This window comes from Castanea sativa, chromosome 9, assembly GCF_040712315.1.
Source record: "Castanea sativa cultivar Marrone di Chiusa Pesio chromosome 9, ASM4071231v1".
In the NCBI taxonomy this organism is placed as follows: Eukaryota; Viridiplantae; Streptophyta; class Magnoliopsida; order Fagales; family Fagaceae; genus Castanea; species Castanea sativa.
The window spans coordinates 3,091,461-3,116,807 of NC_134021.1; the positions used below are offsets into that span (position 1 = coordinate 3,091,461).

The following is a 25,347-nucleotide window of genomic DNA, read 5'->3' on the forward strand; positions in this document are numbered from 1 at the left end:
TTTGTCGCAGACTTAGGTGTCATTTAATTGACATATCAATGCGGGCATGAATAGAAGAGCTCCCACTCAAAATAATACCTAGCCTTTGGGGAGTGGATGAAAATTTGAAATTTGTGAAGCAAAATCAAAATTACCCTAAACTTTAGGGGTGAATTTGCTGGTCAACAAAAATATAGTTGTTCTTCCCCAAAAAAATCTTATTCATAATCAATGGACGTGTTACAATTATGTTTGCTGTTTTTTTTCTTGCCACAAACCTTTTAATCTCCCTAGTAAAATCAAAAAAAATTTTATTAGAAACAAAATACACACATAAAACTCAAACATTTTTTCTTAACAAACAAACAATCCCTTTGCAGATCTTACCTCGCAAACAACAGTGGCCGCACAATAATCAAGATCAATGATTATCTTAGAGGTAGCTACGACAGGTTTGGCAACGATGATGCCTGAAATTTCAAGTTTCAACAATTACAAACGAAGGTAGCCATAACAAGAGCAGTGATCAAAGCCTCGCTCGAAAGTTTGCGAGTAAGACCAATTTCTCCCAATCACAAATATTAGTCGGATCATGAAGAAGCCAAGAAGGCACTCTCGATTGCAAGTGCGTCTTTGAGTTCATCAGCTTCATCACTAGCAAGTAATGTGATCGACCAATGATGAGAGAGAGAGAGAGAGAGAGATATTGAAGCAATGGAATGAAAAAAAGGGGAAGAAAAATCAGTTTATTTTAATTGTTTTAAAGTCTTTGAATTTGAAGTTATTTAATTACATGATCCACGTGGCATTATTTAATTTGGCTAATTAGCACATGTGACAAGCACTTAACAAATACACTAGCACTTATATGGACCGAAGGGCTTCCAATCAAAATGATACCTATCATCAGAGAACCAAATCAAAATTTTGAAAACTTTAAAAGCAAAATTTAAAAATACCAAAAAATTTAGTGGTGGAATGGCCAAATATCACGCATGACCGAAATTTTCAACAAAATGAAACTGTTTGCAAACTATGCAGTAGAATACCACCATTTTGGAACTTGATTTTATGAAAATGGAATTATGTGTATAACTCAATTTCACAAATATATCATGTTCCAAAAGAAAATTACACAGAACTCGATTTTATAAATATCGAGTTTCATGTGGCATTTTTATTGAAAAAAGTCACATCATATGATATTTTTTACGCATGGAACTCAATATCGTTGAAATCGAGTTCTATGTGGAACTCGATTTTCACAAAATCAAGTTCCAAAAAGAAGATATTCTACTACATTGTTTATAAATAGTGCTATTTTGCTGAAAATTTTGAAAATATGTGATATTTGGCCATTTTTCCGGGTGGAATTTGCAATTAGTAAAGAAATTAATATGGTTTCTTTGGCACCAAGGCGCACGCTCTCTCAAGCCCGTACTTAGAAAATATTGAAAGTTTCAAAACCCTTAAAAAAAATCACATCAAACGGGTAAAGAGAAAGAGTCCACAACCTTATCATGAACCTGCCCTCAATTCCAGCATCTAGACAATTATCTCTTTCTTTATCCCACGTGGCCAGTCACATTTCGATTACAGTCAAAGAAGTTTCTATATAAAGGGTAGACAACTAGACATAGACGACAGTGATCATCCGATTATAAACAACAGAAGCAGAGGACCTCTTAAAACAACAACAAAAAAAACATCATCAATGGCTGCTGCGTAAGTCCACCACAAATTTTCCATTTCTCAGTTGCTGTTTTGTTTCCCCATTTGGGGTTCTCTGAATTTTGTGGCAAAGACTAAGATTGTTTAATAATGTTGTTATGTGTTGTGTAGGACCGTGAGCGAGCATCTTCCCACAGCTTTGGATGACACTTCTGAACCACCTCCTCTATTTGATGGAACTACAAGGTTTACTCTTCTCTCCCTTTTTGTTAATTCGTTTTCATTGTTTAGGATGTTTTCATTGTTTTATACTTTATATGCTAAAATGGACTTGGACCTGTTTGTGTTTTTTTGTTTTTTCTTACAAAGGTTGTACATCTCTTACACATGCCCATTTGCACAGCGTGTGTGGATCACCAGGAACTATAAGGTTATTTTCATGACTTTTTGTCCTCTTTGTTCTCATTTCTTAATTCGTTTAGTAGCTTCTAATTTCAGTAACAAGATAGATCCTTCAGCTATTATGGGATCATATGTCCTTTTGCTTTTCTAGGGATTGTTTTGCACTTAATATTTATGTTGCTAAATATTTTGAGCTGCAGGGATTACATGACAATATTAAATTAGTTCCTATTAACCTTCAGAACAGGCCTGCTTGGTACAAAGAGAAAGTTTACCATGAAAACAAGGTGATATTTTTAAACAAAATATGCCTATCTAATGCATAATTGATTGGGCTGTTTCATTTTCTTGATTGACCAACAATATCTTGAAATGAACAGGTACCCGCATTGGAACACAATGGCAAAATCATCGGGGAGAGCCTTGATTTGATTAGATATGTCGACATCAACTTTGAAGGGCCTTCTCTTCGCCCCGATGTAAGATTTGCATAACTCATTGTGCCCTTCTTAAAAGCTGTCTACCTCTCTATTGAAATTTGACTAAAGTTATGATGTGACTGTATAGGATCCTGCTAAAAAAGATTTTGCTCATGAGGAATTATTACCCTACATTGATACCTTCAACAAGACAGTGTACACATCGTTCAAAGGAGACGCAGTTAAAGAAGCTAGTAAGCTTTAAAACTTGCTGCCTCTTGACACCATTTTGTATAGAAGCTGGGCTTACTAAAACCTTAAACTTGAATCAGGTCCTGCTTTTGACCATCTGGAGAATGCTCTTCACAAGTTTGATGATGGGCCTTTCTTTCTTGGTCAATTCAGTTTGGTAAGTTGACTCCTTGATTATGTCATTTTTATCTTTCGTTGGTGCTGTGTTGCATGCCTTTTGTTTATTTATTGACCTTGGTACATTCTCGATAAACACAGTAAAGATTCAGAATTTATTTGCCCTATACTAAAGAGTAAATTAAGACAGATTATTTAGCTTTATATATGGGAAGGGGAAACCAATAATATTGATTATTGAGTGAAAATTTGTGATCTTCAGGTGGACATAGCTTACATCCCATTTGTTGAAAGATTCCAAATCTTCTTTTCAGCTATGTGGAATTATGACATCACCACGGGAAGGCCTAAACTTGCTAAGTGGATCGAGGTAACTTTAAACACATATGAGGTTTAGTGACAATTGTGAGTTCTAATTGTCTTAGTTAGATATGCAAATAATAAGATTAATTATCTCCCCCATTTGATTAATAGCCAATTTTTTAATTCAACATTATATCTTTACGGTGGGGCATACAATGTAAATGCCATATCTATATTTTACATTCTCTAATGTACTAGAATTCTTGTTTAATGGTAACTAGTAATTTATACCCATGAATAATGTTGTAATGTTTTATGTAAGATGGTATTAGAAAATGTTATACATGTATTATAGTATAATTGTTATAGAACTTTATTAGTAATGAGTTTATCATTAAAAAAAACAATAATTATAAATTGCACACACATATCTATTATAATTATTCAATTGAAGTAATAAGGAAAAAAGATAAAAATAACTTTGGAGGAATATTGTAGAATAAAAGAGGATATAAAATATGTCTTTCTCTTTCTCCTTAATTTTAAAACAAAATACACATCCCAAACACCCACAGTCGATCACATCATTTACAAAACTCACAATCTACAACGTCCAACCTTAACTCAATATAAAATACAAGCTCCATTCCTTAGTTGTAACCAACTTATACAGATTATGATTAGATGAAACAATAATGTTAGAGTTAGATAGGCATCATCGAAAAATTGAAAGTAAATGACATCGTTTTTGGTCTATGTGTATTTGACATGGGATGAAATCATGCGTTATGGGTAGGTATATATAAAGGGGAAGAAGTGCAAGAAGTGACAATAGTGAATTAAAATGCAAAGAGTTTTGTATATATGTGTGAAGGATGAAAATTCTTGAAATATTGAACCAAATGATACAAAAATATTTATTTTTTATTTAAAAAAAATCTTGAAACATAGAACCAAATGAAATAAAAAATTAATATTTAATTTATTCTTATCTCTAAGGTGAGACTTGAAAATATTTCAATTCTCTTATATTGATTGATTGGCTATTGGTTGATTATTCATGTCAACCCTTGTGCAGGAGTTAAACAAGATTGATGCTTATAAGTCAACAAAGGCGGATCCCAAAGTGATTGTTGAAACATTCAAGGCCCTATTTTCGGTACTAACCATTTAGTACATGCAAATGGAATTATGAATTTTATTTCGTTTAATACTCTTAATTATTTTCCTCAAATGTCATTTTTTTCTGACCACTCTTTTATCTAATTTTCTTCCTCAGGTTCAGCACTGAACATTTCACAGTTCCTTCGGACAAATGGTGGTCTGCCTTTCTGTAATGTTTCTTGGTATATCAAAGATGTCTTATGTGTGTACGTACTAGTTGAAGACATGGACAGTGAGTCTTCAGCATGTATGAATTGCTGAAATAATTAGTACTATGGTTCGGTACTGTACTAAAGTTTTACCAAAAAAAGATGTACTGTACTAAAAAGATATTGTTTATATATATGAATTGGGATCGAGTTAGCCATCACGCAGTTGTTAATTCTTCTACGACCATGCATTTTGTTTTGTACATTATCACAACTTGCACGTGTCGACTTATGTTTGGATCAAAGTAATCAAATTACCACTTGACACTTGCAAGTTGAGGTAAGGTGTGTGTCCTTAGACTTTCCTAATTAATATTGGGTCATGCTAATGAGTGCCTTTAGGACATTGATTAACAATCCAGTTAAAAAAAGTTTTTATGGGAAAAGAAAAAAAAAACAATAAATATTTTGACAGTTTTTTTCATTTCCTATATAGAAATAATGTCAAAACTTTCCTAAAATGAATTGTTAACCAATACTCTAAGGGCTCTCATTAGCATTTCCCATTAATATTATACCACATAATATTTTTTATTGAGATAATATTTTGGAAATCCTACCATTGATGCATAACCAGAAATTGCTAGTAAGTTGGCCAATATGATAATATCAAGTCGTGCGCAGTTCACAAAATACATTAGAGCACCGATTGCGTTAAGTTATCATAAGGGCGAAAATTGTCAATCTTTACATCAGTTGAGTGGACTATAAATGGAGTGCTCAAAGCATGAGCTTTCTTTATGCAGTGTTTCAAAACATTTTTTTGTGTATGTTGACTCATGAATAAGAATTCCATTTGAAAGATTTTCAATTTAAAGGTCAAGACAACTTACAACTTTCATTGTGCTATGCTCTCCAAAGAGCAACTCCTCTCAAAATCTCAAAAAATTGGTGCTAAGTCTCATTCCAACTAAGGATTTTGTTGTTCAAGAGGATCCAAAATTTTGTTTTACAAAGATCTTTCTTTCATCTCAAACACATTCTTTAAAAAAAGTGGAGGTATTTGTGAGTTCTTATAGAGCTCTTAAAAGATTTAATTTGTTAATATATACTTCAACAGTAGAAATCTATATTGCATTTTTAATAAACTAGCTTGTAATCCTATGCATACGCATGGATACATTTTTAAAAAGAGTCATAAATATATGCATATTAATTCCTACCTAAGCTGATTGCTATTGGTAGTCATTTTTATGTTGTTGTCAACTTTGTGAAAGCCTTTCAAGGATTTTATTTGATAGAGTATGCTAATTTTACAATGGATGGAAGTATTAATCTCCCAAAAAAGAAAAACACATGATTGCCATAAATAAAGGTCTTTCAAAATTAATAAAACCACCAAATTCCAAAGCAATGGATGAATGAGTGCTATTATTTTGGTCCTTGATTTTTTTTTAATGAGTAATAAACATTTGCACCAAAATATTTGGTTAACATATGGCACGATATTAGTTACGCTAAGTTTTTCATTACATTGCTGTTATGTATCTAATTTTAAAAATCACTATTAGATACTACATATATAATATCAATTCACAATCATTGTACGTGAAATTCTACTAAATACAACGCAAAATAAAAAGAATAGATTGATCCAATAATATCTCCTAAATTGAATGAAGATAGTTGGATGGGATCGTTTAGCTCAATTACAATTTTTTAGGTTCAAGATTTTCATATATAAAATATCTTAATAGAAACAATATAAAAAAAATATGCTCATTAGTTTAAAGAAAAAAATAATAGCAAAAATCTAAATAATTAAATTTTTATGGAAAGTTAACAAAAGCAAAATCCAATTTTGATTCTAATTGAATTTTCTCTAAACTTTGGTTTATATATATATATATGTATGTATGTATGTATGTATGTATGTATTACCTAGTTAGTAATGGACCATACATAGTCATGGTATATTACATAAATAACTTATAAATTTGAATTATTTCTAGTTACACAAAAACATGGCTCATAAATATAAAATCATTCAAACTCTTTTTTCCTCTAATTTTATATATAGAGTTAGATATATGATTAAATTTTTTATGGTTTTTTTTTTTTATATTGGACTCCTCGTTTTCTACCCTATATATATGGACAATTTTAATGTTATCAAATCCCTCTTTCAATAAATATTTGCTAAGAGGATTGTGCCACATGATAGTGACCCTTTCAACTTGATTAGAATACGTGTTTTGAGATTTTGAATTATATATTTCAGACATTTTATATCTTTTAGGGAGCTTTATGTGTGGGTGTGTGTGTGTATATATATATATTGTAAACACAAAATTTCCCAATTGCAGAAAATCAAACAATTAATAGAAATATGGTTTGCAAATATAAATTCGTATTGATGCATAATGAGTACAATCTCTATTTCAATTCTTTTACAAAAGAATACCCTCTAATTCTATCTTCATTGAACTTGACTCAAACAATAAATCTTCTTGCCTTTAGTTGGAAGATGGATTGAATGGTCTTTACAACAAATCTCTAGCTTTGAGCTTATTAGAGATTTATTGTTCTTTAAGTTTTCGAATGTGAAGGATCTTAGGTTGAAGTTCTTCGAGGCTTTAGAGGCTTGATCCGTTGAACTTCAAAGATTTGGGTTTGTTGAAGTTTATGGAGGCCTTTTAACTTATTTCCAATAGAACTTCAAAGAACTCAAACAAGAGATTTTATTGACTTTGGTTGGAAGATGGATTGAACGGTCTTCACAATGAATCTCTAGTCTTAAGCTTGTTAGAGATTTGTTGTCCTTCAAGTTCTTCAAACCCTTTAATGTTCTTTAAGTTCTTCAAAGATGCTTCAAGTTCTTCAAAGAATTTTGAGACAGAATTTCTTCAGAGCTTAGGCCTCTTGAAGACTTGGTCCTGAAAATGAGAGAGGATATCCTCTATTTATAGTAATGTCAGAGGATAAGCTCTACTTTGAATTAATATGCTTGAAAGTATGTAGTAGACTTTTGATTGGCCCAAATTCTTCTTAGAGATAATTATTTCTATTTATCTATATCATATTTTGATAAAGATAATAATCAACAAAGAAATATAATTATCTCTATTTAATTTATTTTAATAAAGATAATTATCTATCAATTTTGAATAGAAAATTTATCTTTAGTTTATTTATTTATTTTAATGAAGATAATTATCTACATATATATATATATATATATATTTTAATAAGAAATTTATCTTTATCTTGTGGGCCAAATGACACATGGCAAATTTCAATATGCCAATCTGATATCAATTTGGATGACACATGTCATCATTTAATTTAATAACATATTAATTTAAAATTTGTCACTAAATTTTGATGTGGTATTTTATAATTGGCTTAAAATTTTGCCTCCTATATCTATATATATATATATATATATATATATATATATCATTAATTAATGATCTATATAAATATTTTGTAATCAGATATCCAACTTTTCTAGTAACTAACAAGCTAACACTAAAAAACTAAATATAACTGAGTCCATTATAGGAGAATATATCTCTAATCAATACCATATCTCTATAAGAAACTTTATGTTACAAGTCATGCTTTGTATCTCATAATTTCATAAGTTACATTACATTTTTGTATAAATTGTAAGAATAAATTGTCTCATTTGATAACATATCCATTTGATAACTTCATATATTTTATGGTTTAATAAGATGTTACATGTCCTTAAAACATTGGTTAATGGAGAAGTAAGTTTTCTAAACAACTCTAACTTTGATGGGCAATTGGAGGTTATAGATACAAGGAATTGGGTCCTCTCTCTACCTATAAAAGAGACATTTAGCTACCCCATTACAAACACTGAATAGTTAAAGAGAAAAGAGAGTTAAGAGAGAGAAATCAATTCTATAAGAACTAAGTGTCTTTTATACTAAAACTTGATCTTAAGAAAATTTCGGCAATGGATCAAGGTAAGCTTTATAATTAATTTGTGTAGTTGTGATACACAAACAAATTGACAAAATGTCTAATTGAAAAAAATCAACACACCCACAAATTAAATACAATAACCGAAACCAAAAATCAAAACATACACAAAAGTGTTCAAAATTTTAGAATATAAAAAAATAAATAAAAACTTACATAAGAGAACCAAGAAATTAAATGGGTGTGCATGCATTGTTTTGCTTCTTTATGGTAAAATTCTTTTGGCATAATATCTTGCACTCAAATTCAGAAGTAAAGAATAATAAGTAAGATGAATTTATTAGATTAAAACATAAGTGTAAGTTTCATTTTGAAAAATAAAAATAAAAAATAGAACAACGTGGGGTGTATTGTGTGTGGGATTTAATTATAGGGATGATTTATTGGTTAAGAGAGATTGTATTGAAAAATCATGAATGAATCTATATAAGTTCTAAAAATGATAATAGATTTTTAGTTGGAGTAGAATTTAAATTTTTAAAACTTAGATGATAAAGCTTTATTTAAATTAAATTATTGTTAAATCTTATCTCTTAATCAAAAACTTGGTAGCTTAATATCCTAATAAAATATTAATTTAATAAGATGCAACTTGAGGAAAAAAATGTGGGTTGTGTGGGATTTAAGTTTATAAATTTTTATGATAAATTTTTAGTTTGTAAAGAATTTAAATTTGTTTTAAATTACTATTAAATCACGCAACTGGAGGAAAAAAAAAACAAGAATATGGGTTGTGTGGGATTTAAGTTTAGAAATTTTTTATAATAGACTTTTAGTTTGAATATAATTTAAATTTGTTTTAAATTATTTTTAAATCTTATCCTTTAATCAAAACGTGGGGTTTTTTTAGAAAGAAAACGTGGGTTGTTGCGTAGGATTTAAGTTTAGAAATTTTTTATAATAAACTATTAGTTTGAATAAGATTTAAATATTTTGAAATTTAAATGATAAAGTTTAACCTAAATTAAACAATTGTTAAATATTATACCTTAGGGAAAATATATCCTAACAAAAAATATATAATTAATTTATTAATTAGTAAGAGTAGCCACTTGGTGCAATCACAGCTCCTAAGCCCAACTTTTATTATATATCTCAATCATTAATTTAATAATTAATGAGACTAGTTGTTTATTAGAAAAAAAAAATTGTTCTAGAGTGAGAGAAGGAGTATCATATAAATTTATCAACTCCTACGAATCTATATAACATGTATATCATTCTAATACAAATACATATGCATAAGTTGCAACTCGAAAAAAAAAAAAAAAACAAAACAAAACAAAAATGTGGGGTACAAGAGAGATTCTATGGAAAGACCATTGGTGAATATATATATATATATATATATATATATATATATATATATATATATATATAAGTTCTGAAATTTTGATAATAAATTTTTAGTCTGAGTAAAATTTAAATTTCTGAAGCTTAGATGCATATTGCATATTAATTTTGTTAAAACACTTATTGTTACTTTATCTAAAAAAACTGATAAGAAGAAACAAGTTATTGTCTCTATTAACCGAAACTTAGATACATGCTGCATGTATTGTGAAAACACTTATTATTACTTTATTTAAAAAAATTAATAAGAACAAATAAATTGTTGTCTCTATCAACTGAAATTTAAATGCATGTTGCATGTTTGTTAAAATACAATTGTTATTTTGTCTAAAATGCATGTTGCATGTTTTGTTAAAACACTTAGAGTATGTTTGGTAAACTGTAATAAGCACTATAATGTAATGGTTATTCCTATAGTTTAGCTATTCAATAGTTTGGTTATGTTTTACTACAGGGAATAGTCATTCCTTATGAATAGCTATTCTTTACCATGATAAATAACTATTCATCTGTAAAAGGGTTCTAATAGCTATTTCTTCATAGGTGTATTAATTTCTAAAATTAATAAAATTTCCAAATAAAAAAAATTTCATATGCACATAACAATTATGAAAATAAAAATCATAAATAATAACTAATCTCTCTTTCAAATTGAAAAAAAAAATTTATAAAATATAATTATATGAGTAAGATATTTCTTAAAATATATCTTAAGTTTGATTTAAAATACTTTCATTCCATTATTTTCAAGGTTCTATTATTGTGTTGTTACCAAACAAATGAATAGTAATACGTATTACATTACAACATCTTGTATTCCTTATAATACATATTCATATGTGGTTACCATTATAATCTACCAAACGTGCCCTTATTGTTACTTTATTTAAAGAAATTGATAAAAATAAATAAGTTGTTGTCTCTATTAACTGAAAGTTATATGCATGTTGTATATTTTGTTGAAACACTTATTTTTATTTTAACAAAATAAATTGATAAAATAAATAAGCTGTTTTCTCTATCTAAAAAATTGTTTTTATTCAAAATATTGTTGTAATTTGGTGAAATCACTTGCGTAACCATAGTTTTTAAGCCCAACTTTTATTATATAGTATATGATTTTCTATTTGCTTTCATTTGCTATTTCCAAACATATAAGAGGAATTTCTCTATAATTTCATTTTCCTAACTTTTCTTTTCCCTCTTCCTGTGCAACCAAACACAGCGTAAGATAATCAAATCTAGTGGTAGAGAGAAGAGGTCCACAAACAAGAAAATCTATTACCACAGCTTATCTAATAATTTTTTTGCCACAAATATTACATGGCAGTGTGAATAGTGAAAGAAAAAATAGTAGGTTTTATGTATAAGTAATAGATAACTACTCACAGTCTGCCACATCAAAATTGTGAAATAATGTGTGATCTTAAAATTCAAGGTGTGACTTCTGTCCAGTATCCTGTGACACAGGACCCACTGCGATCATGACACGTGTCCGAAAATGGACATATGTCATGATCGCAGCGAGTCCAGTGCACTGGAAGCACTAGATAGAAGCCGCGTCCTAAAATTCATCCACACACTTTCATGAATGAAAATGCTAGTACCCTTTCATGAATGAAACAAACAGAGCGTGTAATGTTCCGTTTGTTTTAGTGAAAAACCTTAGATAAAGATAGTTTTTCGTGTTTTCTAGTGTTGGTAGCATAAAAAATATGAGTAAAATGAAAACTATCTTTAGTTAACATAAAAAGTATAGCTTATTTTTAGAAATAGTTTTCCACTAAGTGTCCGTTTGGCATGATTAATTTTGCCAATTTATTTTACTATTCAACTTATTCTTGCTACTATTTATAGGTCTCACTGCATTTTTTGGTACTATTTATGGATCCCACTATACTATTTCAGCTAACTTTTACCTTTATCTACAATACTTTCAGCAAAAAAATTTCAGTTTCAGCAAAATAAGCAGATCCAAATAGAGCCTAAATTGTTTTGGAAAACAACTCTATCTCACATCAAACTAAATAAGGGAAGTTATTAAATTATTTTTTAACTCATTTAAAGTTGCTACCAAATGTTAAAAAATTATATAATTTTATAGAAAATGTTTCTTGGAAAATGACTCATTTTCTAGAAAATATCATTGCTGAAACAACGAACGTAAAGTCAAACAATCGCACAATTTTTACCACAAATTACCACGTGGTAAGTGATAAGTATTTAAAGAAAAAAAAAAAAAAGGAAATGGCTCCATGCGGTTGTGGCAAAAAAAAATTGTGGGATTGTTTCTGTTGTGCAGATGACACCTTAGGACTCAAATCAGTAACAGTAAATAAGCGAAAATTAAATAACAAGCACACACAAAGAACACAGGAATTTACGTGGTTCAAAAAATTACCTATCTCCATGGCAACGACAGAAAAATTTCACTATAAAAATAGGGAGATATAATAGTGTACAAGAACACTCTCAAGAAACTCATATCCCAATAGACCCTAACTCTCTCTCACCCACAAAACATGAAAACACTATTCTTGTTCTTATGCGGCTGCTGCTAGATTTTTAGAAATTGTTAATTATAGTTGCCGCACACTAACACTTATATATTACTATGCTTAAGTCGGCAATATAGAATTCCTCGTATCAATTATTGTTTTCTATTACAAGTTGTATTTGGTTTACTTGTAATTGACCTGGGCTTGTGGCAATTCATTCCATACACGCGGGCCCACTTCAACAGTTTCTAATCCAAGTGTTGCTCTTCTTCAATACACCATCTAAAATATTCGTCTCTCTTCCTCGTCACGCATTACATGTCATCATTGCTCGCGACTTCACAGTCCGTAAACTCCCACATATATACGGTTGCTCTGTGAACTTAGACACCATTCAGCGTCAAATTCGAAAATTAAGCAGAAACATCAGAACACTCTGTGAACAACTACAACAAGAAGAAAAAAAAATCATCAATGGCTGCAGCGTAAGTGCCTCGAAATTCAAACAATCACCATGAATTCTTCATTTTCAATCGGGTTTTCTTCGTTTTTCCATTTGGGGTTCTCTGAATTTTGTGGTAAATATAAGATTGTTTTTACTTGTGTTGTTATGGGTTGTACAGAACCGTGAATGAGCACCTTCCCACACCCTTGGATGCCACTTCTGAACCACCTCCACTGTTTGATGGAACTACAAGGTTCGTTCTGTTTTCATTTTTGTCCATTTCACTGTCTTTACTCTCTGTCTTTGATTAGGATTTCAATAAGTGACCCAACAAATTTCACAGCCTGAAGACAATAAAAAATTGGGAAAATTACACTTGTGGTTTCCCACCCAAAAACACTTTGCCCACCTGTTATTTAAAAATTGACACTTTACTCGCTGAAGGTTAGCTCTAATTATCTTTTGTTACCCACTTCTGTCAAAAATAGAGATAAATTTCTATTTTTTTTTACCATTTTATGTATCACTTCTCTCAAAACATAAAAACTTAAAAAATGCAAGAAAAGTAGATCTAAAAACTAAGTTTTGTAAAAATTAAAACTTTTACATTTTTTCATGAATAAACTTTTAGAGCTTCTATTTTAACGCATTAAAAATTGAAATTATGTGTTTCCTCACCTAAACCAAAGAATGAAAAAAAAAAATCAATTAAGTTCACCGGGTCTTACTTAAGCTAAATTCACATAAAGAATTCATCTAGACTAATCCAGTTCTTTCCTTCAAGCTAACAATAGAAAGAGGATGATGTGTATCCTACAATCCCAGACATGAGTGCATATATAACTATCAGTGCAATAAATAAAACACCAACCAACGCAAGCATAAAAATTATGACAGTGCTGGAAATACAAACAAAGAATGAAGAGGGCATTTAGGACAGTGATGTGATAAACTAAGCTTCATGAATCTAAACAAAATATAAAAATAAAAAGATCCTTACAGAATGAACAATTGGCTGCCAAAACCAAGTGCAACAGCAAATAAGGATTCGTACTTTGGGAACAGGAAAACATCACCATAAAGATGCATAATTTCAATTTTTAATGTGTTAAAATAGAAAACTTAAAAGTTGATACATGAAAAGAAGATGGAAAAGTTAGGTTTTAACTTTTACAAACCTAGCTTTTAGATCTTCTTTTCCCCTGATTTTTTAGTTTTTTTATGTTTTGAGGGGAGAGAAACATAAAAGGGTAACAAAAATACAAATTTACCCCTGTTTTTAACAGAGGTGGGTAACGGAAGATAACTAGAGCTAACTTCAGGTGGATAAAGTGCCAATTTTTAAACCAAGGGTGGGTAAAGTGCCAATTTTTAAATCACAAGTAGGTAAAGTGTTTTTCGGGCAAACCACGGGTGGGCAAAGTGTAATTTTCCCTACAAAATAATAAAATGATGATACCAGTGATGGTTTCAGAATTACATTTCACTACCTTAACAGGTTGTGAAATTTGTTGTCTATTGAGTTTTGTTTGGATTTTATTTTTATACCTTGTGCTAAAATGAATTAGACCCTTTTTTTTTTTTAGGTTGTACATCTGTCTTTCATGCCCATTTGCACAGCGCACGTGGATCACCAGGAACTATAAGGTTATTTGCACTACTTTTTTTCCGCTTTATTCCCATTCCTTAATTTGTTGTTAGAATTCATCTTAAGTTGTCCGACACTGCTTTTTCTAGCTTCTAGTTTAAATTAAAAGACAGATCCTTTAGCTCTTCTGGGATCATTTGTCCTTTTCCTTTTCTTTTTTTTTCTTTGTTAATTCAATATTTATGTTGATGAGTATCTCGAGGTGCAGCGATTATATGACAAGATTAAAGTAGTTCCAATTAACCTTCAAAGTAGGCCTGCTTGGTACAAAGAGAAAGTCTACCCTGAAAACAAGGTGATATGTTATTGTAAATATGCCTATCTGATGCATACTTGATTGAGCTGTTTGAATTTCTTGATTGATCATCAAATTTTCCATATTAACAGGTACCCTCATTGGAACACAATGGAAAAGTTATTGGGGAGAGCCTTGATTTGATCAAATATATAGACAGCAACTTTGAAGGGCCTTCTCTTCTCCCCAACGTAAGATTTGCATAATTTATTCATGCCCTTCATAAAAAAAAACACTCTCCTTCTCTTGGAATTTGACAAAATCTATGATGTGAAAATATTGTAGGATCATGCTAAAAAACAGTTCGCTGAAGATTTGATAGCCTACACCGATACCTTCAACAAGACAGTGTACACATCATTCAAAGGAGACACAGTTAAAGAAGCTGGTAAGGTTAAAAACTAGCTGCCTCTTGAGTCTTGTCAGCATTTTATATAGAAGCTCTGGAATCACTAAAACTTCCAACTTTCATCAGGTCCTGCTTTTGACCACCTAGAGAATGCTCTTAGTAAATTTGAAGATGGGCCTTTCTTCCTTGGCCATGAGTTCAGTTTGGTAAGTTGGCTTCTCCATTATGTTATTTTTTATCATTCTTTGGTGCTGTATTGCTTGCCTTTTGTTCATTCATTGACCTTGGTATATTCTTTATAAACATATTAAAGATTCAGATTTTAATATTTTATTGTACCTATGCTACAGACAATGACTGTTTAGCTATATATATATGGGAAGTGGAAACCAGTAATACGATTATTAAACGATATTTTCTATAATATGAGTGTTCCTCCTTTGATTTGTGAGCTATGTGATCTTCAGGCGGACGTAGCTTACATCCCGTTTGTTGAAAGATTCCAAATCGTCTTTTCAGTATTGTGGAATTATGACATCACTGCAGGAAGGCCTAAACTTGCAAAGTGGATTGAGGTAAGTTAGAACCCATATGATGTTTAGTGGCAATTGCAAGTTCTAGTGGTCTAAGATTTACTGCTTGTAAGATTAATTAGTTCTAGAAGCTATACCTCTTTGATAGGAACTGAATCAACTGATAGCTTTGGCTTGGAAGTTGTGGCATTGAGTTGCAACATTGGGGCTACAGTTACTATAGATAATTGTAATAGGTTGTTGTAATAGGTTGTGACTGAAACCTAAAGGATAATGAATGTAGATTGATTGATAGTTGGAGGAAGATCTCTTTTATTGATTTGTGATATCCTTTGCTTGAGTTGATTGAGCCTGATCATACTCTTCTGTTCGTGTTTAGAAACAATCAATCTACCTGTTGCATGGTGGGGCATGCATACAAATGCTATATATACAAAATATTTATATTCTCTTCACTTAAAGCATGGTTTGGAGGTTAAGAGTCTTTTAACTTAGTAACATTATCCAGTACTTAGGTGGAGAACTTGTGTCCAAATCCCCCTCCGCTCTCTCACTTGTTGTAAAGGGAGAAAAAACATGGCTTTAAAGGAGGCACAAGTTCCTATTGTATCAGTGTTTTGGTTTCTTGAATTATAATTATTCTTGGTAACCCTTGTGCAGGAGGTAAACAAGATTGATGCTTATAAGCCAACAAAGACGGATCCCAAAGAGCTCGTTGATCACTACAAGGCCCGCTTCTTGGTACTGTCCATTTAGTACATGGAATTATGAATTTCACTTCGTAGAAGTTTTCTACTCTTATGTCCCACAAGTTTGCCCTTTGCTAACCCATCCTTCAATCTAATTTTCTTTCACAGGCTCAGTAGTGAACAATCCAGCAGGGCTTTTGGACATTAATAAGCTAAATAAGTGGCTGTGTGCCTGTGTGTTCTGTACTAGTTGAAGATATGAATTGTCTCGGTGTGAGCTTGTGATCAGTATGCATGGATTACTTAAATAAATAGAAGTTGGTACTTGGTAATGTACCAAAATAGTTATTGTACGTTGATAAATGATAATTATGTTTTTAACTTGGTTTAAATATATTATATATGTGTCTCAGCAAAAAAATATATATTGTATGTGCTTTTCTTTCTTCTCCGATCATATTTTCCAACAAAATTGGGCCTTGGAATAATGTTTCTTTGAAGACTTGTGAAGCAGATTGTTGATTGTTGATTCTCTAACAACTGGATTTTCCAATGACAATTTTGGCAGTATGCCTCAACTTGGTCCTAGAACTAAATAGTTCCAAGTATAAAAACACTATCAGAATGCGTAGTCCTGAACTCTGAATACAAATGAGGAATGACAAATCAGTGGGAAAATTTCATAAATTATAAAATCCACATTGTGTAGGCCATCTTAGCAAGCATGTTTGCACAGTAATTGATCTCTTTGTAGATATGTTGCACAGTGTTGCTCAAACTCACAGTTTAAACAATATTACACACATTTTCACACACCTTTTCACTCACATGTATATCAAAAACACTCAAACAACATAACTCAAACTACTCTACTAAACACCTCCTATAAAGCTCAGCTCAAAAAACATTTTTACAGTCTTACTCTACTTGTATAGTAAAGGATTTTCTATGTCGAGGTAGATCATAGATGTGGCCTACACAGTATTGGTCTACCTGCCATTTTTCTGCCTACCTAAGGGTCATCAAATAGCCCATGGCCCACGGCCCGACCCAAAAACCCAGCAGCCCATCGGGCAAATGGCGGCCCGACCCGTTGTTATTGAGGCCCATAGGTAGTCCACTAACCCAGTGGGTTAAGCCGTGGGCTAGTTTTTATGCCTATGGGCATCTAGTGGGTTAGTCCAATAGCCCAACCTGTTGCCTAGTCCAATAACTTAGAATTTATAACAAAAATATATAGGAGGTATATAAAGGATTGATCTTGAGATATTGTAAAAGAATTTTTTAAGATAACTCTCCCAACCACTAAGATACTTAAAGTAATTGTGCTAAACTTAGTTTACTAAATATATATTTTTCTAGTAGTCTAGCAAATTTGAATTAACCATTTGATATTTTTTTTATTAAAGATAAAAATAAAATAAAACTAGTTGAAGCCTTAATAATAAAAAATTAAATAAGTTTCCATCAACAAAAGAAAAAAATAAGTAGATTTGACTTTAAAAAAAATTGTAATTAAGTACTAAATTCTTTGATTCTTTCCTTTAAAAAAATAGATTGATTATTCTATAAAAAAAAACTGATTCTTTCTTTATAAAAATAATAAAAAAATATGCTAACACAATCTCATGGGTAGCTGATTAGGCCCAACCTAGTAGCCTAGCCCGTTAAAGGCAAAATGGGCATTGCCAATGGGCAGGGTCGTGGGTCGAGGTTTTCTCTTTCGGCCCAGCGGACCCAGTTTGTTAACTAATTAAAAGCTTATTATGCCCAACCCATTATGCCCCTTGGCTAAGTAAAAATGGGCTGGTCCAGCCCGACCTGGCCCATTAACGACCCTTATACCTACCATTCTTTCTAAACATGAAAAAAAAAAGTGGGGAAGAGACAGTGAGCTCAGTGGGGAGCAGGAGTCAAGATTTCATCTTTGGGAATTAAGGGTAAAACATGACCAAAAAATAAGAAAGAATCATTATTCGAGAAGAAATATACTAAAATTTAAAATTAAATTAATATATAAAAAATCCAAGCTATCATTTATTTAGCATTAACAAAATATAGATGAAATAAAAAAAATAATAATTGCTTCAACAAAAAATGAAAGACATTTTTTTAAATTCCAAATATCAATATATGTGATTTTTTGCACTAGATTTTACTATCATTTCTCTTTTAATGTACAAATCAAAGATTTCATAAAAATCCATCTTCTTTCTTGTTGCAATTCTAATTTTGATGATATTCATGACTATGAAAATCAAATATTGTAAATAATTTTCTTATAATCTAAATCAAATAAAAATCATATTTATTCTCCCATATGTTCATAATTCTTTTAATTAAAAAAAATCATGTTGTCAAGTTTTTTTTTTTTAAATTGAAATCAGTTACAAAAGACAAAATTTAGTTACAAAATTTGTTGTAACCTTAACAACAACCTTACGCAATAAATTAAATATTAGTACATATTTTGAAAATTTAACAATTGAATTGCATGCTCTTTATGCTCTTAATACACATATCAAATTTTATGTCAATCAGATATTATTTATTATATACTCTATAAGCTTATATTTTATGCATAACTTTAAACCACAAAAACTTATCATTTAAACAATTTATTGATGACATAGCTATCGATCTTTAATTTTTTTAGAAATTTTGCAAGTATGGAAGATATAAAAAAATTAAAAAAAAATGTAATCCAATAGTGAATTTATCAAAATTCATTTTCAATAAAAAAAAGATATTGAGTAAAGTTATAACCTAACGTTACAGCCAATTTTATAACTCAACTTTGTCCTATATACTAATGTGTTGTCAAGCAAAAAGAAAATTATAAATAAAAACACCAAATTATTAAGGTGGCAATATGGAGTCATACAACAACATGACATCATCCAAATTTCAAAGTGTAAACTTTTAAGAATATTGTCCTTTCTCTAATAGAAAAAGTATCACATTTTAACCAATCAAACCTAAAATTCACCTATATTAAGCCATTTAAAATTATGTAATAATACATGCATGGTTGAGACAGTAACCATATAAATTTATACTGATGCTATTCATTTTGTATTTAGTAGTTTTTTCTTATTTCTTTACGGGAAAAAGGGAAAATTGTTTGTAGTTGTTGTATATAAAAATAAAAAAAAGATAAACAATTCATAAAATCAAGAAAATTTGACATTTTAATGAAACTTAGTATAAAATAAATAATCTAATGTGAGATGTTTTAAAAAGTGAGTAATGTAAAATGTAAAAAATAAGTTTTTATGCTAAAAAATTAAATAAAAAAACTGTGTGTTCGAAAAGGCAAATAAATAATAAAAAACTTTGTATCCAAGGACGTGCTGTATTGAGTCGATCCCCATCAAATATTATTTAAAAAATAAAAATGAAAATAAAATATTAGGAGAGCATTGCCCCACATCAATGAATAGTTCTGTCACTCTACCTTTATCACCATATCAAATAAAATAATCCATTCAAACAACGGAAACAAATTATGAAAACAAAGCCCACTGTCTTAAATTATTAAGAAACTTACGTAAAAAGAAGCATCATTTTCGTGACATGTATGCACTTTGATAGTGAACTAAATCTGACTATCTTCAATTCGTCCATAGTGTCGTCTAGAGGCAAAAATATTAACCCAGCATGAGAAGGTAGTCCACACTCAGGAGGTCGTCCATGGGTATGAAGGTCGTCATTAGAGAAGCACCTGATGGACAACCCCTCAACACTTGGAGATTTTCAGAATAAGTTTGCATCTAAAAACTTATAATCTAGACCACATTCTACTATTTCGAATTATGAGCGAAATCCTCACTCATCGCTCTAGCCTCCCACTATGTTCTTAACTTCCAATAGCAACTATAGAGGATAAGGTCGAACCTTCTAACTTCTATAGCAGTTATAGAAGATAAGATTGAACTTCTTAACTTCTATAGCAGTTGTGGAAGTTAATTCTGAACTTTCTAACTTCCACAATATTGGGGAAGTTACTAAACAAGTAACTACTCCAAAGCTCACTATATAAGGACTCATCCACATCAAATGAAGGTAAGTTTCCACCACTCCTAAAAGTTAGGACTCTTGAGTTCTTAAGAGAAAACTAACTTAAGCATCGGAGGGTCCTTGTCTGGTTTACCCCGATCTCCTTTGATCTTGTGCCTTTTTCTTTTTAGGCTTTCCAAGCAATCACTAGCATTGAAACCCGGAGCATTCTGCCTACTAATTTTCTGTGCATCATCAGTTAGCGCTATCTGTGGGAAAGAGTTCAATTTGTGCTTTACAAATTATATTTCATAGACAAAAGGATGTATGGTCTGAACAAGGTCAATGGCCACTAGTCCAGGCCATCAGAAGAGTGGAAACGCTTCTAGTCATACTAACCATGATCGCCAATCAACACCTGTCATGCAACCGCCTTCCATCCAACAAATGCAGTCCATGGCGAAGTTAACCTGTTAGAATCAAGAGTTGACTAGGGAGATTAATCAGAGACAACATCATGAAAGATGCATGGAAGGACAAGCCCAAAGTCAAGGAGTTAGGGAAGGAGAAAATGCTGAGCATGATAGCCACTCAAGGGGTACCGCTTCACAAAAGGTGCCACACTTGGAGAGGGAAATGGATCAAATAAGGAATGTCATGGATGAGATGAGGGAGAATATGAGAAAAGCGAATCCTGTAGAAGACTTGGTTCATCGAACTGATTCCTCCTTCATAGCTTCCATCAATAGTCATCCTTTGCCTTCCAAGTTCAAGATGCCTTCCTTGGACTCTTATAATGGAACACGCGACCCGTGTGACCACATTGCAACCTTCAAGATCACAATGCACCTTCAAGAAGTTCCTAATGAGATAATGTGTAGGGCCTTCCCAACCACCCTTAAGGGGCCAACACGAGTGTGGTTCAATAAAACACCTTCGAATACTGTTGGTTCTTTAGAGGAGTTGAGTAAGTTGTTCGTCAACAACTTTATCGAAGGACAAAGGCATAAATGCTCCTTGTCCAGCCTGTTAACCATAGAGCAAGGGGATAATGAAAGCTTGTGATCCTTCATTACTCGTTTCAACAAGAAAACCTTGATAGTAAACGAGATGGACGACAAGCTATTGTTAGCAGCCTTCTACAATGGAATTAGTGCAGATTTACTCATTCACAAAATTTATGAATAAGAACCACAGACCATAGTTGAACTTGTCCATTCATCCCAAAACTTCATGAATGCAGAGGACACGATCATCACCAAGAAAAGGAAGAAAGCAGAATGAATGGAAGCAGAGTTCCCTCGTCATCCGGAATAAAGCCCTCGTCCAAAGAAGGCCAAGACGAGAGAGAAAAAAGATCAAGATAACAGGAAGGTAGGATTATCTTCAAGAAGGAATTAGCTTTACATGCCCATAAATGCGCCACTTGATTAAGCGCTTATGCAAATCAAGGATGATTCACTCTTGAAGTGGCCAGAGAAGATGAAGGGAGACCCCAATAAGCGCAATAAGAACAAGTATTGCCGCTTCCATAGAAATCATGGGCACGACACAGACGAGTGCTATGACTTGAAGCAGCAAATAGAGAATCTTATTTGACAAGGAAAGTTGAGACATTTTGTTGGACGGAACCATAAAGACAAGAAGTTGAAAGGAAAGGTAAAAGAGCCATCACGACCCCCACTTGGAGAAATAAGAGTTATTATAGGTGGAACTTCAACAGGGCAATCTTCCAAGTCAAGGAAGACTTACTTGAAAGTGGTGCAGAACATCCAACTCTCTAGACAAGTTCCAAGGATGAAGGGAGCAGACGAGCAGGCCATCACTTTCACAAGCGAAGATGCTAAAAGGGTCCATCATCCACATGACGATGCAATCATCATTACTTTGCTCATTGCAGATTACACGACTAGGAGGGTGTTGGTAGATAATGGGAGTTCAGTAGATATCTTATATTACCCCGCCTTCTAGCAGATGAGGCTTGGACGAGATTAATTTCGTCCAGTAAATTCAGCCTTAATTGGATTTGGAAGAATAAAGGTACAACCTGTGGGCACTATTACATTACCTATTGTAGTGGGGGCATACCCACAATAGATAACCAAAGAAGTGAATTTCCTCGTGGTGGACTATTCTTCTTCCTATAACACCATCATTGGAAGACCAACTTTAAAAAGTTGGAAGGCAGTAACATCTACCTACCACCTATCTATCAAATTCCCAACAGACTATGGGATAGGACAAGTGCAAGGAGATCAGTTAGCCGCTAGAGAATATTACCTAGCCATGTTAGCTATGGACGAGCATGTGCAAACCATGAGCATAGAGGAGAAAAGAGTTGTTGCAAAGCCACCGAAGCTCTAGAAGACATCCTTCTAGAAGATGGTAATCCTAAGAAGTTCACTAAGATTGGAACAAGTATGAAGGAGAAGATGAAGCAAGACCTCGTCCAATTCTTAAAGAAAAGCATTGATGTTTTTGCATGGAGTCATGAAGACATGCTAGGAATTGATCCAAGTGTTATTACCCATCAATTGAATTTGCACCCGTCTTTCAAGCCTATTTGTCAGAAAAAGAGGGTTTTTGCTCCAGAACGAGACAATGCTATTAGAGAAGAGGTCCAGAAGTTAACCACAACAAAATTTATTTGAGAAGTTTATTACCTGGATTGGTTAGCTAACGTGGTGATGGTCAAGAAGGCAAATGGCAAGTGGAGGATGTGTGTAGACTTCACTGATTTGAACAAAGCTTGCCCCAAGGATAGTTATCCTTTGCCACGTATTGATCAATTAGTGGATTCAACAGCAGGTCATTAGTTACTAAACTTCATGGACGCCTTATTAGGGTATAATCAAATAAAGATGGACGAGGCAGATCGAGAGAAGACATCCTTCATTACCAGTCAAGGTTTGTTTTGTTATAAGGTGATACCCTTTGGTTTGAAGAATGCAGGGGCAACTTATCAGAGATTAGTTAATCACATGTTCCGTCCATAGAAATGCTACAATAATCCAGACGACCCTTCGACAAAGGGGGCAACTAATAGTGAACTAAATCTGACTATCTCCAATTCATCCATAGTGTCGTCCAAAGGCAAAAATATTAACCCAACATGAGAAGGTCGTCCACACTCAGAAGGTCGTCCATAGGTATGAAGGTCGTCCATCAAGGAAGCACCTGATGGACAACCCCTCAACACTTAGAGATTTTCAGAATAAGTTTATATCTAAAAACTTATAATCTATACCATATTCTACTATTCCAAATTATGAGCGAAATCCTCACTCATCACTCTAACCTTCCATTATGTTCTTAACTTCCAATAAAAGTTATAGAGGATAAGGTTGAGTCTTCTAACTTATATAGCAGTTATAAAAGATAAGACTGAACTTTTTATTTTTAAATCTTATCCCTTAATCAAAACTTGGGGTTTTTTTAAGAAAGAAAACGTGGGTTCTTGTGTAGGATTTTAGTTTATAAATTTTTTTTATAATAAACTATTAGTTTGAATACAATTTAATTTTTTTTTGAAATTTAAACGATAAAGTTTAACCTAAATTAAACAATTATTAAATATATCCGTAAGAGGAAATATACCCTAACAAAAAATATATAGAGCCCGTTTGGATAAGCGTTTGCACCACACAAACGCACCTTTTTGGATCAAAATGCAAAATTTCCATCGTTTGGCATTGCGATTTTTTAGCGATTGCGTTTTCAGAAATGCCAAATTTGGCGTTTTGGAAATGAAATACCATCAAACTTTTTCGAAACCGCAATTCTAAAAACTCATCACAATCCAAATTTGAAGGGTGTCAATACCTAAAATATCCTTAAAATTTTGCTTAATGAAGAAATTATTGTTTAATGACAACTTGTACCTGCTACTTCTGGTTGTTCTCTATGCAAGTTGCAGAACAACATCACAGCAAAGCTCCAATGGTAGCTAAGACACACTGGGTAGAGGCTTCTAGTCCTAGTGTACCCAAATCGCATGTAGCATCATATATTGGAAGTAGAAAGAAGACGCATTGGCAGAGCCTCAATTGCACCATCTGCAAGCTCAATCACCACAAATAGAGAATGCCATTGCTGCAGGCTCTTTCTTTCTCCCTCTCCCGTTAGCTTTTCAGCACGTTTACTTTGTGATTTAGATTTCAACTTTTCAACTCTATTTTGTTTTTGTGGTTTAGAATAGATGGTAGGCCTGACTTGGGAAAGTAATTTATTATTATTGAGTGGTGAACAGCTATAGTGGTGAGGATGTGACGTGACTGTATTGGTGAACAGCTGGGGTGTCTGACTAAAATTATTTTATAAGTGTTGATAGAGTTGTGTCCTATTTTTGTAATTTACGACGCTCAAATAATATTTTTAGTCAAATATAGATCAAATGTTTAATTGACAATAAAAAATTTCTTTCTCAATATTCTCATAAGTTTTGCCAAACACTTAAAAATGGTTTTAAAAATTGTGTTTTAAAATCGCACATTTTAAAAACGCTTATTTTTAAAAACGCACTTTTTAAAATAGCTTATCCAAACCGACCCATAATTAATTTACTAATTAGTCTTGGTGCAACCATAGCTTCTAAGTTCAACTTTTATTATATATCCCAATAATTGTTTTTTGAGGGTTATCCCAATAATTGATAATTAATGAGAGTAGTTATTTATTGGGGAAAAAATTGTTCCAGAGAGAGAGAAAGAGAGAAGGTACCATATAAATTTATCAACTCCTTTAAATCTACATAACATGTATATCATTCCAACACAAATACATATGCGTAAGTTGCAACTAAAAAAAAATGTGGGTGCACGAGAGATTATGTGGAAAGACCATTGGTGAATATATATATATATATATATAAGTTTTGAAATTTTGATAATAGATTTTAAGTTTGAGTAAAATTTTAATTTCTGAAACTTAGATGCATGTTGTATGTTAATTTTGTTAAAATACTTATTGTTACTTTATCTATAGAAATTAATAAGAATAAAGAAGTTGTTGTCTTTATCAACTGAAACTTAGATGCATGTTGTATATATTATTAAAACACTTATTATTA

The 25,347-nt window shown here is 31.9% G+C and overlaps 3 protein-coding genes across 3 annotated transcripts in view; all 3 read left to right on the plus strand.

Annotated features, from left to right (window-relative positions):
• Positions 1 to 1,610: 1,610 nt before the first annotated feature.
• Positions 1,611 to 4,655, plus strand: LOC142610216 (glutathione S-transferase L3-like). The gene is made up of 10 exons (XM_075781971.1): positions 1,611 to 1,704; positions 1,822 to 1,896; positions 2,020 to 2,080; positions 2,253 to 2,339; positions 2,433 to 2,531; positions 2,620 to 2,725; positions 2,804 to 2,880; positions 3,103 to 3,210; positions 4,222 to 4,302; positions 4,423 to 4,655. The coding sequence occupies exons 1-10, from the start codon at positions 1,694 to 1,696 to the stop codon at positions 4,432 to 4,434; spliced, it is 717 nt and encodes a 238-aa protein (XP_075638086.1). The 5' UTR covers positions 1,611 to 1,693; the 3' UTR covers positions 4,435 to 4,655.
• The window catches only part of LOC142610217 (glutathione S-transferase L3-like), a 51,504-nt gene continuing 27,824 nt past the window's right edge, over positions 1,668 to 25,347 (plus strand). Inside the window, exon 1 of the mRNA XM_075781973.1 lies at positions 1,668 to 1,677. The gene's annotated coding sequence lies outside the window, so the exon portion shown is untranslated. The remainder of the gene's footprint in view (positions 1,678 to 25,347) is intronic.
• Positions 12,607 to 16,733, plus strand: LOC142610219 (glutathione S-transferase L3-like). Its single transcript, XM_075781976.1, has 10 exons — positions 12,607 to 12,806; positions 12,945 to 13,019; positions 14,353 to 14,413; positions 14,623 to 14,709; positions 14,802 to 14,900; positions 14,995 to 15,097; positions 15,185 to 15,264; positions 15,526 to 15,633; positions 16,252 to 16,332; positions 16,449 to 16,733. The coding sequence occupies exons 1-10, from the start codon at positions 12,796 to 12,798 to the stop codon at positions 16,455 to 16,457; spliced, it is 714 nt and encodes a 237-aa protein (XP_075638091.1). The 5' UTR covers positions 12,607 to 12,795; the 3' UTR covers positions 16,458 to 16,733.

Coding starts and splice junctions, on each gene's coding strand:
- LOC142610216 (XM_075781971.1), top strand. Junction 1,897..2,019: donor CTATTTGATGGAACTACAAG/GTTTACTCTTCT, acceptor TTTCTTACAAAG/GTTGTACATCTCTTACACAT. Junction 2,081..2,252: donor GGATCACCAGGAACTATAAG/GTTATTTTCATG, acceptor TTTGAGCTGCAG/GGATTACATGACAATATTAA.
- LOC142610219 (XM_075781976.1), top strand. Junction 14,710..14,801: donor AAGTCTACCCTGAAAACAAG/GTGATATGTTAT, acceptor CCATATTAACAG/GTACCCTCATTGGAACACAA. Junction 14,901..14,994: donor GGCCTTCTCTTCTCCCCAAC/GTAAGATTTGCA, acceptor AAAATATTGTAG/GATCATGCTAAAAAACAGTT.